Genomic DNA, 15110 nt, shown 5'->3' on the forward strand with positions numbered 1-15110 from the left:
CCTTACCTTGGAATAGATGCTTGGGGCCTCCTGGGTGACCAGTTGTAGGGTTCAAGACCAAGTGCTGGACCACACGTTCCATTGACCCTAAATTAATGAAATGCATAAAATTCCAGCGTGCTTATAACCCAGAAAGGGAGACCAGCAAACTCCTGGTTGCACCTGTGCCTCAATTTCTTTTGCTACAAACAACAAGCGTGTAATCACCTAGAAAGCGTCTGACGTGGCCATGATCTTTTCATTAGACCACGCCCTCTTTTTGCCAAGATTGCTTGGATAAACAACTGATAGCTGTTTAAAATGCCTGGACAACAGCAGGGTGCATGGAGTGGGCTAAGCACTAGGCAGCCCTCTGCCAGCCATTCTGCAGGAGAAAGACGAGGCTCTGCTCCCGAACAAATTGACAGTCTCGGAAACCCAATGTAGGGTAGCTGTGCATCAGAATCAACTCAATGGCAGGGGATTCAGTGGCGTTTAAAGATTTTCAAGAGTTCAGACTTGAAGCTTTGGCCGAAAACAAGACCAAACCTATGGCCATCGAGGCTGTAAATCTGCACACAAGCAGTTACCCCTAGCTTATCTGACGGTTCCACCAGGGCTCCGTCAGCTCAGCATTTATTCATTCCATAAAGCCAGTCAAAAACCAAATCCACGGTCATCAAGTAGATTCTAACTCAGAGCACTAATATATCGGGTTTCAGAGATTGTAAAACTTTACTGGAGCATCTTTCTTCCTTGAAGCTACTGGTGGGTTACGAGTGTTCAGCTCACAGCCCAGCACCTCACCCGCAGTCCTACTGTGTGCCCGTCGTTCTCTTGAAAGTTTAGTCAATATGAGGAAGGTTTCGATAAGTTTGTGAGAAAATTCCATTACCTTTCAATTCCATTTTCCCACAAACGACTTCAAGTCCCCATGTGTGTGTGCACATACGTACATGTGTAACTGTGGATATATTATTATTAGCTGCCATCAAGTTGAGTTCCATGTTCAGTGGGCCACGTGTGCAGGGTAGGGCCGCCCCAAGAGTTTTTGAGGCTGTGAGCTCTTAGAGGGACATCCCCAGGCCCAGCTCCTGAGATGCCTCTGGGTGGGTTCAAACCGTCAACGTATCTGCTGGCAGTTGAATGCTTAACTGTGCCACCCAGGACTCTGGGTGGATAGGTAGATAAAATATGGGTTTGCGCATGAGAGATACAGTTTTAAATCTTTCAGTGGTAAGGACCAGAGAGGTCTATGAGTCCGGGGACACAGGGCCTGCCGGCTGGCATCTGACCAAAAGGAGTGGGAATAGTTCCACAGATAAGGCAGCATTTGAACCAAGATGTGCCGTCTGTTGCTTAGGTAACAGGGAGGAAGCATTGTGGGCGATAGGGGCCCTGATTTGGACATTGTGGGGGAGCACAATGGAGCAGGGTGGGAGACAAACTGTTTCTACACTGGAAGCATCAATGAAGACAATGGAGAGCAGTGGATCTCAACCTTCCTGATGCCACGGCCCTTTCATACAGTTCCTCAGGCGGTGGTGACCCCCCAACCATAACATTATTTTCGTTGCTACTTCATCACTGTCACTTTGCTACTGTTATGAATCAGGTGACCCTGTGAAAGGGTCGTTTGACCCCCAGGTTGAGAACCACTGTTTTAGAGAGTGGTTTGAATTCTAGGCTGGATAGGATGCAGGCAGATACATGGTTTACAGAGTAGAAGGCAAGGTGGCTAGGAAAAGATCTGGGACCCGGAGAAGAGGGCTTTGTGGCGGGGAACTGGAAGTGCAGCCACACGTCCTGTTCCCTCAGCACTAGACTCTTTGCCTTTGAGAAATCCTGATAGGTGGATATCCAAACAGAGAAGATGAACCTCCCTCCAGCCTGGTATGTGTGGAATCAAAGGATTCTTCACTCTGAGAAGAAATCTCTTTTAAAACGGAGTGCCCCTTTCTTTCTAATATAATTCAGTCACCCACAAGCCCTTAGGGGCTGTGGAGAGTGGGGTGATCTGCATTGAGTATACTGGACCCCATGAGACAGAGACATAGAAGAAGGGCATATATAGATATATCTTTTATGCAGCACTGCTGTAGACAACCCCTTCTCTTGACTCGATACTGTCGTCCGCTATTGCTGGTATTTTCTTCTTATATTTCACTCTATTCCTTACATCTTCCTCCACATACATTCTCAGACATAGATTCATTTTTATAAAGAGTAGAAAGTTTGCCTTTTCATTGTCTTTGTGGAATTGACATAAGCAAGATCCTTCCTCACCCTTGCCATGGCCGCTGCTGTTTGCGAACACTTTGTTCTAAGCCGGTTTCTGATACAACGAGCTCTGTCTTCCTGACTGCCTTTCATTGTAATCTGACTTCAAACGCAGTTCATGTGTGCTCTCCATGGACACACAGGAGTGACGTATGGGCTGCAAGCTTTACACCGGGTCGGGAAGGAGCACAGCTACGAAACGCAGAAGTTCACGAGAGGAACGGAGGGGCTCTCGTTCATTTCCCCAGGAGGGGCCTTGCGCGCTTACTGAAAGAGAGCAGGTGATGTCTGTGGTTGGGGCTTCCATATTTCATTCTTATGCACCACTTTCCTCTTGTTTTGTGTTCTAGTATGGCTTTATCAACACCTGTCTGCAGTCTCTTGTAATAGAGAAATTTGGTGAAGAGATCTGGGAAAAACTGAAGTAAGTATTAAAAGAACAATGAATGTTTCCGGTATGATTGGTAAGCCTCAAGCATTTTTTTCTAATCATTTTATTGGGGGTTCATTCAACTCTTATCACAATCCATCCATCCATTCATTGTGTCAAGCATATTTTTACATCATGAATGCCAGGCTAACAGAACAAAGTGTTCTTGCATTGAGGGACTACTTGAGTAGAGGCCCAATGTCTGTCTGCTACCTCAATCCTAAACTTATAAATCTATGCACATAGATGTATTTCCCTATTGTCATATATAAATATATTTACAGATGTACATGCCTGTATTTAGACCTCTATAAATGTCCTTTGCCTCCTAGTTCTTTCCTCTATTTCCTTTTACTTTCCTCTTGTCCCACTATTATGTTTGGCCTTCATTTGGGTTTCAGTAATTCCTCTCGGTTACATTGCCCTTAGTTAAGCCCTACCATGCATCCTACACCAATCCACAAAGTCCTCCTCCATCTCACAAAACAGACGCAATGATGCGGACTACAGGAGGAAAGCTGAGTCAGTGAATGTGTAAACATCATAGAATACCAGTTTAATGGAATAAAGGATTCTTGCATTGAGGGAGTACTTGAGTGGAGGCCCAATGTCCATCTGCTACTTTAATACTAAACCTATAAATATATGCACATAGATCTATTCCTCCATCCCCATATAGAAATATATTTACATATGTATATGCCTTTATTTAGACCTCTATAAATGCCCTTTGCCTCCTAGCTCTTTCCTCTATTTTCTTTTACTTTCCTCTTGTCCCACTATCAAGCTCAGTCTCCATTTGGGTTTTAGTAATTCCTCTTGGTTACATAACCCTTGATCACACCCTACCCGGCCTCCTACTAATGTGTATTTCTCTTATTACTAATGAATGCAAATATTTCTCTATATGGTTGTTGATTGCCTGGATGTCATTTAAAATAAATTGTTTATTTAAGTCTTATGTCCATATTTTTCTTATGCCCATTTTTATTGAGTTATTCTTCTTGTTAAAATGTTGTGGTTGGGGAAAAAAAGATATTGTGGTTTTCTGTAGGTTTTGGAGACGATTCCTTTATCTGATCTATTATTACTGAATCCCCCCGCTCCCCAATCTGTGGGCTCTCTGTTGACTCTTTTGGTGAAGTCTTTTGATGTGCATAAATATCATATTTTTAGCAGGTCTCAGTTCTTTTGTGGATTCTATTATGTAGATTTTTGATTACATTCAGTAGTGTGTTTATGCCTTGTCTTAGGGTCCATAAGTTTGTCCCTATTTTCCATTGATGGCCTTTGTAATTGAGTAGTCTATGTTTAGGTCTTCAGTCCATCTTGAGTTTGCTTTCCTACATGGGTCTCATTTCCTTCTGTTGCAGTTGAAGATCTAGTTTTACAGCACCATTTGTTGAAAAGGCTATCTCTTGCACATTTAAAGTGTTTTAGTCTTTTACCAAGATTAGATGTTTATAGGTACTTATTTGTATTTCTGGGTTCTCAACTCTAATCCATTGGTCATCATTATATCAGTACCAAGCTGTGTGTGTGCGTGTGTGTATGGTACTGGCTTTATTTTCTTGGATTATGTCAGACAAAGCTTCGATGGGGTGACTGCCCATTCCCACCTCTCTTTTCTCTACCGTATGGACAGAATGAAAATCCCTTTGTCCTCACTGTGATAATTTTGATGTTTTTCCCCTTGGGTAGAAGATTTCATTATAATACTTTAATTTGTCTTCTCAAGTTGCCCATTGAAAGGTTCTGTTCAACTGTTTTCCTTCCTCACTTCTTCCATTTGCTTTAGTTATACTTCCACCAAGGGCAAGATTCATAGTTTCTTTGATGTTGACTTATTTTTTTAAATAAATGATTTTATTAGGGACTCTTACAGCTCTTATAACAATCCATACATTGATCATATCAAGCACATTTGTGCATATGTTGCCATCATCATTTCCAAAACATTTTCTTTCTACTTGAGCCCTTGGTATCTGTTCTTTTTACCCACCCACCCCTCGCCCACCCCCTTGCCCTCAAGAACCGTTGATAATTTATAAATTATTTTTATTTTCATACTTTACACTGCCCACTGTCTCCTTTCACCCATGTTGTTCACCCCCCTGGGTGAGGGCGGTTGTGTGTTGATCATTGCGATGGGTTCCCCTTTCTTCCCCTCTCCCCCCACCTTCCACCAACCCTGATGTCCATCCGCCTCCGTCATTCTTTTCTCTCTTGTGAATGACTCTTTGCTTTCTTCATGCAGGATCCCAGACTCTTTTTATTATTGTGGCTGTACAATAGGCCTTAAAATCTGGGTGTGAAGTGCATCCTACTTTGTTTTTATTTTTTTAATAGTATTTTATTTATTCTGGGTTTCTTTTCTTTACATACAAAGTTGGTGATTCATTTTCCCATTTCTTTTTTTTAAAGAATTGTGGTGGAATTTGGATCAGAATTGCACTGAATTTGTGAGGTGATTTTGGTAATATTGATGTTTTTCACTAGTTTTAGTCAACATATCCAAGAACATGATAGATTATCTGTGAAAATCTATTTTTATTTCTTATAGGAGTGTTTTCTAGTTTTCTTTGTATAAGTCTTTTGTGTCTCTGGTAATATTTATTCCTAAAATTTTATCTTTTGAGTAGTTATTGTAAATAGTATTGTTCTTTTAATATATTTTTCAGAGTCATCTTTAATATACAGGAATCCAACTTATTTCCGTATGGTGGTCTTATAGCTGGTTATACTGCAAATATTTTCAATTCATTTCAGGAAATTTTTAATTGAATGTTTGTGATTTTCTACATATAGGAATATTTTATCTGCAAAAAATTGCTTCTTCTGTGTCAATGAGGTTGCCTTAATATCTTTTTGATATCATAGTTTTGCCTAAGACTTCCAGGACTATATTACATAAGAATGTTGATAAAAGGCAGCCAAAGGGGAATGTTTTCAATTTCTCTCCATTAATGAGTTGCTAGACATTGGTTTTGCATATATGGCCTTATTATGTTGAGGAATTTCCCTTCTGTTCCTATTTTATTCAGTGTTGTTATCAAGAATGGACATTGAATTTTATCAATTGTCTTCTCTGCATCAATTAATATAATCATATGGCTTGTATCCTTTATTTTCTTCATGTGGTGAATTACATAGATCATTTTTCTCATATTAAACCATCCTTAGATATCTAGTATGAATCCCAATTGTTTTTGAATGCTTTGTTAAATTCTGTTGGCTAGGATTTTATTGAAAATCTTAGCGTCTATATTCATCAGCGATATTGGTCTGTAATTTTCCATTCTGTTGATGATGTCTCTGCCAGACTTTTGCATCAAAGTTATACTTGCTTCATAAAATGAGTTTGGCAGTATATTGTCCATTTGTGTATTGTGAAATAGCTCATGGAAGATTGACGTTAACTCTGCTCTAAATGTTTGGTAAAATTCTCTAGTAAAATCGTCTGGTCCCAGATTTTTTGATGTTGGGATTTTTTTTAATGACCAGATCTATTTCTTCTTGTGTTATAGGCTTGTTGAGCTTTTCTACTTCAGTCTGTGGTAAGTTAGGTAAATAATGCATTTTTAGAAATTTATCCATTTCTTCTAGGTTTTCAATTTTTTAAAAATTATTTTATTGAGGGCTCAGACAACTCTTATCACAATCCATCCATCCATCCATTGTGTCAAGCACATTTGTTGCCATCATCATTCTCAAAACATTTGCTTTCTACTTGAGCCCTTGTTATCAGCTTCTCATTTTTCCTCCTCCCTCCCCCCGCACCACTCCCTCATGAACCCTTGATAATTTATAAGTTATTATTGTTTTGTCATATCTTACACTGTCTGACGTCTCCCTTCACCCACTTTTTTGTTGTCCGTCCCCAGGGAAGAGGTAATATGTAGATCCTAGTAATCAGTTCCCCCTTTCTACCTCACCTTCCCTCCACCCTCCCGGTATTGCCACTCTCACCACTGGTCCTGAAGGGATCATCTGTCCTGGATTCCCTGTGTTTCCAGTTCCTGTCTGTACGAGTGTACATCCTCTGGTCTAGCTAGATTTGTAAGGTAGAACTGGGATTATGATAGTGGGTGGGGAGGAAGCATTTAGGAACTAGAGGAAAGTTGTGTGTTTCATCAGTGCTGCTCTGCACCACCCTGACTGGATCGTCTCCTCCCTGCAACCCTTCTGTAAGTGGGTGTCCAGTTACCTACAGATGGGCTTTGGGTCTCCACTTTGCACTCACCCTCATTTACAATTATATGATTTTTTTTGTTCTTCGATGCCTGTTACCTCATCCCTTTGACAACTCATGATCACACAGGCTGTTGTGCTTCTTCCATGTGTGGTTTGTTGCTTCTCAGCTAGATAGCCACTTGTTTACCTTTAAGCCTTTAAGACCCCATATGCTATATCTCTTGATAACCAGGCACCATCAGCTTTCTTCACCACATTTGCTTATGCACATGTTTTTAAATTTAATGGAATACAATTTTTTCATAATATTTTGTCATGACTTTTGTATCTCAGTTTGTTCTGTTGTAACGTCACCCATTTAATCTTTTACTTATAAAATTTTCTTCTCCTTTTTTTAGGTTTGCCTGTGGTTTACTAATTTTGTTCAGCTTTTCAAAGAACCAACTTATTGTCATATTAATTTTTCTATAGTTTCTAAATTTGTTGACTTAATTTCTGCGCTAACCTGTATAATTTCTTCTTATCTCCGAGGGATTGTTTTGCTAGTCTTTTCCCAATTGTTGTAGTTAATGTGTTATGGCTGTTTATTTTAGTTCTTTCTTCCTTTTTGATATGTGCATTTATTGCTATATACAGCCAAAGGACCAACTTATTGCCTTGTTCATTTTTGTTTCCTTCTTTTTTTTCCTGATTCCTTTAATTCTGCTCTTATTTTTATGATTTTTTTCTTCTGGGCTAATGGTTTATTTTGCTGCTCATGTTATAGTTATTGGAGATGGAGTAATGTGTTGATCATATTTCTTCCTTCTTTTTTGATGTGTGCATTTATTGCTATAAATTGTCCTCTGAGTACTACTTTTGCTGTGTCTCAAAGGTTTTGGTATGTTATATTTTCATTTGTTTAAAGAAATTTAAAATTTTAATTTCTTACATCTTCAATTATCCAGCAGTTTTCAGGTAAGGTGTTGTTCAATGCCCATGTATTTGATATTTTCCCCTTGACCTTCTTATTGTTGATTTCCAATTTTATAGTGCTGTGATTTGAGAAGGTGGTTTGTAATCGCTTGATGTTTTAAAATTTACTAAGGCTTGCTTTGTGTCCTAATATATGGCCCACCTCAGAGAATGTTCCATGTGTGCTGGAAAGGAATGCATGCTGTGCGCATGAGATGTTCTGTGTATGTCTAAGAGGTCAAGTCAGTTGGGTTGTTTTACGCTTGTGTATCTTTGTTCAGTTTCTTTCTATTTGTTCTTCCTCGAGAATGGTATATTGAAGTTTTCTACTATCATTGTAGTGTTGTCTATTTCTCTCTTCTGATGTATAAAGTTTGACCAATGTATTTCAAAGGTCTTTTATTGGATGCAAAAATATTTATGATAGTTATGTCTTCTTGTTCAATCATCCCTTTGCTTTTTATGTAATGTCCTTCTTTGTCTTTCTCAGTGGATTCTGCCTTGGAGTCTATTTTGTCAGAGATTAATATGTCGTTTCCATGTTTTCAATTGACCTTAGCTTGATGCATTTCTTTTTATTCTTTGATTTCTCATCTATTTTATTTTTGGGTCTAAAGTCAGTTCCTGTGAGCAGCATATTGGTGGGCCCTGTGTTCTTATCCCAGGAGCTTGGGTGGTGCAGTGAGTATGCTTTGGGTTGGTAACTGCAAGGTCCCGAGTTCAAAAGTACTAGCTGCTTCTCAGGAGAAAAATGGAGATTTCTACTCCTGTAAAGAGTTAGAGTCTTAGAAACTCACAAAGGAAATTCGACCTTGCATTAGAGGGTTACTATGAGTTTGCATAGATTCAGTGGCAATAACTTCGGGTTTGGTTTGGTTTTCTTACCCATTCTGCTACTTCATGCCTCTTGACCGATCCCCTTCAATCCATTTACATTTAGTGCTGCTATTGGTTGGTACAAAACATTGCTGTAATTTTGATGTGTGTGTATTGTGGTGTTGTTGCTTTCTTTGTTCCCTATAATTTTCTGTGCTGAGTTCATTGTGTTGGTGGGTTTTCTTGTCTCGTTTATTCTTTGCTGTTGTTTTATTGTTTATGAGGTTTTTATGATTTTCCCTTTTTTATTTTTATGAGGTTTATCCATTTTCTTTGAGGTTATCGTGTTATTAATAACTCTCTTCCCAAGTTTATATTAGTCTATTAGCTCTTGAAATCTATTTGACTTCTACTCCATTTGAATATTTTATATCTACCTTATTTCCTCTATCCCTTAAAATTGTTTACTTGGGAGGAGATAGCTCTAGCTTTGTCTGCTGGATATACAAGAATGTCTACGTCATTTGGGGAAAATTATACCTGGTCAGGCAGAGCTAGAAAGTGGAAAAAGAGAAAATAAACAGAGACAAAGAACACACAAACAAAAAACAGCACACACACACACACACACACACACACACACGGGGGGGGGGGCACGCGGGGGGCGGGGGGCATGGTGGACAATAGAAGAAGAAACCCCAAGCCAGCATAAGAACTTAGTATTTCTTTATCAGTTTGAGTGTGTTCTTATCAAGACCATGCCCCTCAGCTCGTGTGACACAAAGGCCTCGAGTTTCTTGCAGCCTGCATTCTGTAGCCCCAAAGCATGCTGCAGAGTTGCAGCCTCTGCTGATTTGGACCTTGGTGATCTCAGGTCATCAAGGAGTCTGGGGGAGCGAGGAAAGTGCTCCTGGCTTTTACATCACTACCTTGTATACTTATGCACTGTGGCTAATTGAGGCTTTGCCCTGTGACTTTCTGTCAATTTCTATTGCTGGTGTGTGTGTGTGTGTGTGTGTGTGTGTGTGTGTGTGTGTGTTGGAATGGTGGGAATCAGGGATGGTTTTGCTTTTCCTGTGTCAGCCACCAGATGAGACTCTGTACTATGTGGTGTCTTTTCAATCCCTTGCTCCAAGGCAGTTTGCTCCTAACTGCTCTGGTTTTCCTCTAGATCAGCGGTTCTCAACCCATGGGGCGCGACCCTGTCACAGGGGTCGCCTAAGAACATCCAAAAACACATATTTCCAATGGTCTTAGGAACTGAAACACCGCTCCTCTATCTGTCTCCAGGCAGGTCCACCCACATGCCGATATGCCCACATATGAGTGTCCGGCGTGAAGACTGTTATCCATGCTACACCATGCTTCAAGACAACATTTCATTGATTGGTCATTAGAAATCAATATTTCACAGTATATAATGACATACTGTTTTGTGATTAATCACTATGCTTTAATTATGTTCAATTTGTAACAATGAAAATACATCCTACATATCAGATATTTACATGATGATTCATAACACTAGCAAAATAACAGTGATGAAGTAGCAATGAAAATAATTTTATGGCTGGGGGTCACCACCACATGAGGAACTGTATTAAAGGGTCGTGGCATCAGGAAGGTTGAGAACCACTGCCCTAGAGTGCACTTTGTAGCCCTGGGATTGTGTGGGTGTGTATGGGGTGTAATCACTCTTTGGGCTTGTGAATATGGAGGTTGGGCACACCTCTATTAACCAGAAGGTATAGGGAACAAGGGGACATGCCACCTTACTCCTGGTGAGGGTGCCCTATGCCATGGGCAGAACTGGTGTTTTTGGGGGCTGGGGCACACAGTAGACAATTTACAGCCGGGTGGCAGGTTTTTTTGTGTGTCAGTCTTTCTTCAGAGAGTTGGGGCTCCTGGTTTTTCTTCCACATCTGTTTTCTCACATCTTTGTAGAGGGTTTGCATATTGTGTCTGTCTAAACCACCATCTTGCCAGAAGTCAGCAGACTTTATATTCTTAAAAATCAGAGAAGGTGCTAGCTTTTCCAGCACAGAGACAAAAATGGGAAGATCCAGAGAAGATTAGCATGCCCCCTGCGCAAGGATGACACGCAAATTCGTGAAGCGTTCCATATTTTTAAGAAGCCATTTCAGAAGTTCTGAGCTGCCTGCCTCCCAGTGAAATAAAGTTATTTTTGGTCCCGCTCAAAAAAAAAATTAGTGAGGACTCCAAAGAGCTCTAGTTTAGGTATTGGCATTTACTGTGATAGAAATGAGAATGGAAAAAAAAAAAAGAAAGAAATGAGAATGGATAACTTTTAAAAAACGCATATTTATTAGTTCATCTAAAAATGTCATTGATGAAACACAATAACATAAATCACGTTTTATGAAAGATAATAATACTAACCAAGCAAAAAATTACTGATGAGAAGAGTGGCATTTGTTTTACAGCTTTTCAGCTCACCTTAATGCCTGACTTAATAGAGCACATCTGGGTTCTATCTCCTGTGCTCTCTCTGCTGTGATGTGTGGCTTGGGTGGAAAATATATGTACTGAGAGATATGCAGTTGTAGGAGGAAGAGAGACTTTAATAATCTTTGTAGGTGACTATAGACATCCTGTGCCAAACCTCAATAAATGATCGTTTCTTTAAGGATTTCTTACAATGGTTAATCTGAAACCATATCGATGACTTTGCATGTTATGAAAAGTTTCATGTTATGTTATGTTACATGTTATGTTACATTAAGATCATTTAGTCTGCCTTACACATAGAAATGAATCTCTTGCCATCATTTTATAACATCATGTATTCATCATTTATAAAATATTATTCACAGTCATGCAGCTCTTCCAAATGTTGACAAGTTTCATTGTACAATATAAAAATCACATTTGTCGACAACATCTCAGAAAAGCCTTTAAATATTGCAAAGTGATTAAGTTCAAGGTGGCAGATGTAAGCTTTCCAAAATTCCAATTTTCACTTAAAAGCTTGGATTTTAGCACTAGCAACCAATTCTGTCAGTTATTCTCCTTGAAGTGACAGACTGACTTTGTTCAATTTTGAAGAAAATGTCTGCAAAATGCCCAAATTTGAGGAACCATCGTTCATTCATCAGTAGTTCTGATGGTCCATTACAAAGGGGAATAATGTAGCTCAACTCAGTCACATTATCAATGATTCCTTTGCACAAGTACTGCACACACACTTCCCATGTTGCTACATCAAAGTTTCAAGGAAAGGTACTCAGGTTAGAGGTTTAGTGAAATTGATCATTTTTACTGCTTCACTAAAGCTAATCTGAAGTGAAACTGGCTTTTCTTCCATTTTCCCTGCAGGTTTGGGACTGTTTAAGAATACTAGCCTACTTCAGCACCACTGCCTTTATTTGTGCAACCTTACCAGTCATTCTGCCCACTGTTACTTTTATACTGTCAGCACAAAGTCTACCCAGTGAAAATAGCAAATGACAACCTAGTTATTATTGTTGACTTCATGAACTCCTGCAAACATCTCTAGGAAGCCTGCTGTCATATTGACCATGCTTTGAGAAATGCAGAATGAAGTGCCCCAGTCATTCTCAGTGGGTCAGGACAAAAACACTCTGGGGGCTTGATGGAGAAGTTGGGAAGGTCAACATCAAAATCTCCGCAGAAATAGTGGCATAATCCAATGCTGTCATTGTAAAAATGGAGAAACCAGAGCACATGAGGTTTGTCCCAACTCATTCAGCTAGGTTGTGGTAGAGTCAACATTGCCGCCCAGGTCTTCTAACCCATAGGTAGGATGTGAGACTCTGTCAAGCTGTTTTGCTTCCACATCAATCCATACTCTCGGCAACCCCATGTGTGTCAGAGTACAACCGAGTGCCATTGGGTTATTGTTTTAGAAATAAGTAATACTTTGTGCATAAGGAACATTTACATGGTATTTTGGATTCCCACTCAGTCATTTCTACACAAGTTATTCAATAATGATATATAAACATTTTGGTTGCTCTGATTCCATTAATCTAATTTCCCTGCCACCTTACATTCTCATTTTTGTTTAAAGTAATTGTTGTCCATTTAGTCACATATAGATGACTTTTTTTAAAAGCTAAGGAGCATGTTTCTGGTCACTAGGAACACTCTAGAAGAAACTGGAAGACCATCAGTCTGAGAGAGTAGAGATGTGTTAGTCCGGGTAGACTAGAGAAACAAATTTTTAGACACTCATACGTGTCTAAGAAAGAGCTTTATATACAAGAGCAATGGAATATTGAGAAAATATCCCAGCCAGTCCAGATCAAGTCCATAAGTCTGATATTAGCCCATATGTCTGATACGGATTTATAAATTCCTCTTCAGACTCAGGAAACACATGCAATGTCAGCAAATGCAGGAAGATCACAGGCCAGTGGGTGGAAAGTCTTGTGGATCCAGTGGCAGTGGAAGCATCTCAGCACTGGCAGGGGTCTCCACGTGGCTCCTTCAGCTCCAGGGCTCCAGCCCAGCTCCATATGTCCAGTCCCCAGGAATGCCTCGCAGGGAGCTGTTTATCTCCTTAGTGGCTCCAAATGAGGTTATCAAGCTGTGACCTGATTGACAGGCTAAACTCAAGCCCTTCATTCATCAGTCTCAAATTGACAACAGGTTATCTGACTACCACAAGAGGGTAGGGAATTGGACACTGAAGAGATTTTGTATTTCTCCCAATTCCAAGATTCTGTGATGTGTTCTGGGATAAATTAAAATAGTGCCTTCTCTCTCAGGCCTTTAAATACTCAGGATTTTCCTCTGCCCTGAATAGTCTTTGCCTCCACAATCTTCAGTTAAACATTCCTTTCTTAGGGGAATCTTTCCCTGCCATCCCTAGCCTGAATGGCTGTTGAATTGCTAGCTGCAATTGCACAAGGCTTCTGACTCCTAGGTTCAGCACCTTCACCAGGTTTGGTTAGCTGCTGCCAGGCCAAGTTAAATGCTGAAGCAGCTGTTCTCTGTGGTTCTGAGAATGAGACTCCATCACCCCTCAGTTTCAAGTTCATGACTATGTATTAAGCTTTTACTGTGGGCCAAACACAGTGCTACTTGCTGTGGTGGGGATGGGGGGTGGCTTTGCTGTGCCCACTCTTGAGCTCAGGCTAGTGGGTGAGGCCTAAAATGATAAGCTGGGGGAATGCACAGGCTATGGTGGGAATCTGGAGAAGGGAGCTCTTGGCACAAAAGGGCCTGGAGAATTCTTCTTGGAGGAGCTGACAATAGAACATTCCCATGTCTGACATTCCTTACAATCCAGCATCTTGGTGTGCATTATAGCTTGCTGGGTATCTCCCTGGGGGTAAGCTCCAGTTGGTGGATTTTCATTGCCCTTTGCTTTGTCTTTCAGAGCTTCTGCAGAAGTACAAGATGCCTTCATGACATACACAGTGTATGATGATGTCATTACCATTAAGCTTATCCAAGAAGCCTGCCAGGTTTTGGGTAAGTGTGAAGCAGGCTTTTTTTTTTTTTCATGATCCTTAAATTTCTTGTCCACAAAGGCTAAAGTGGGTGTCTCTCTTAGTATCATCATCTGCACCACCACCATTATGGTTGACCTTGAAGTTGGCTTTGACAGGTGTTGTGATATCTTCAAAATGAGCCACATAATTACCGCTGGGTGTCAGTAGGCGCAAGCATTGAGAGTCCGTTCCCTAACATCAACAAGGTATACTTTGCGGGGTTCTGAGGTTCTTCCTCCCATCCACTAGAACTTAGAAATGCTATTCAGCTCCAGTTTTCATTGATTCAACTCCAACTCATGGTAACCCATGTGAATTAGAATAGAACTATGCTCCATAGTGTGGTTTTCTTTAAGCATTTTATTCGGAGCTCTTACAGATATCCTAATATTCCATAGTTCAATCACATCAAGTAGTATTCTAAAATTGTTACCACGGTCAGTTCAAAACATTTTTTTTCTTCTTGAAATCCTTGATATCAGCTCCTCTTTGCCTCCTCCCTCTGCCACCATACCCCCCAGGAACATTTATTCTTTAATTAATTTATTTATTCTATAGTAGGTTTTATCCCCCATATCTCACACAATCCAATATATCCATTCACATACAAATTCTGTGGTTCAGTCCCATTGGACGAGGTTATAAGTGTCAATGCTATTAGCTCCCCATTCTCCCCTCCTCCCCCCTCTTCCCGTACCCTCAGGGAACCATTACTCTTGCTACTGTTCTTGAAGAGTTATCTATCTTGAATTTCATGTACTGAATGACCTTAAATATACAAATGAACATACACAAATCAAACATGATTAATGAGGTGAAACAAATAAAAACCATACTAGTAAAGGGAGGAAATATCACCCTGGATTTATCATCCCTTCCCTGTGATCCTTCTGAGAGGGATTATCCAATTATTTTACAGGTGGGTTTTGGGTCTCTACTGCATCCACGCCCCTTCACATCGATTTGATTGCTTGATT

The 15110-nt window shown here is 40.1% G+C and overlaps 1 protein-coding gene and 1 non-coding gene across 2 annotated transcripts in view; both read left to right on the plus strand.

The window, feature by feature from the left end:
* Nucleotides 1-452: 452 nt before the first annotated feature.
* Nucleotides 453-15110, plus strand: part of LOC101650960 (guanylate cyclase soluble subunit beta-2-like) — a 58130-nt gene continuing 43472 nt past the window's right edge. Inside the window, exons 1-3 of the mRNA XM_013005074.2 lie at nucleotides 453-545; nucleotides 2610-2683; nucleotides 14019-14113. Of these exons, the coding sequence (XP_012860528.2) occupies nucleotides 453-545; nucleotides 2610-2683; nucleotides 14019-14113 (262 nt within the window). The remainder of the gene's footprint in view (nucleotides 546-2609; nucleotides 2684-14018; nucleotides 14114-15110) is intronic.
* LOC115873208 lies at nucleotides 10677-10782 on the plus strand. Its single transcript, XR_004048281.1, has one exon. It is a non-coding gene; the product is annotated as a U6 spliceosomal RNA (small nuclear RNA).

This window comes from Echinops telfairi, unplaced genomic scaffold, assembly GCF_000313985.2.
Source record: "Echinops telfairi isolate 266 unplaced genomic scaffold, ASM31398v2 ScPeMD7_7467;HRSCAF=8505_0, whole genome shotgun sequence".
Classification (NCBI taxonomy): domain Eukaryota; kingdom Metazoa; phylum Chordata; class Mammalia; order Afrosoricida; family Tenrecidae; genus Echinops; species Echinops telfairi.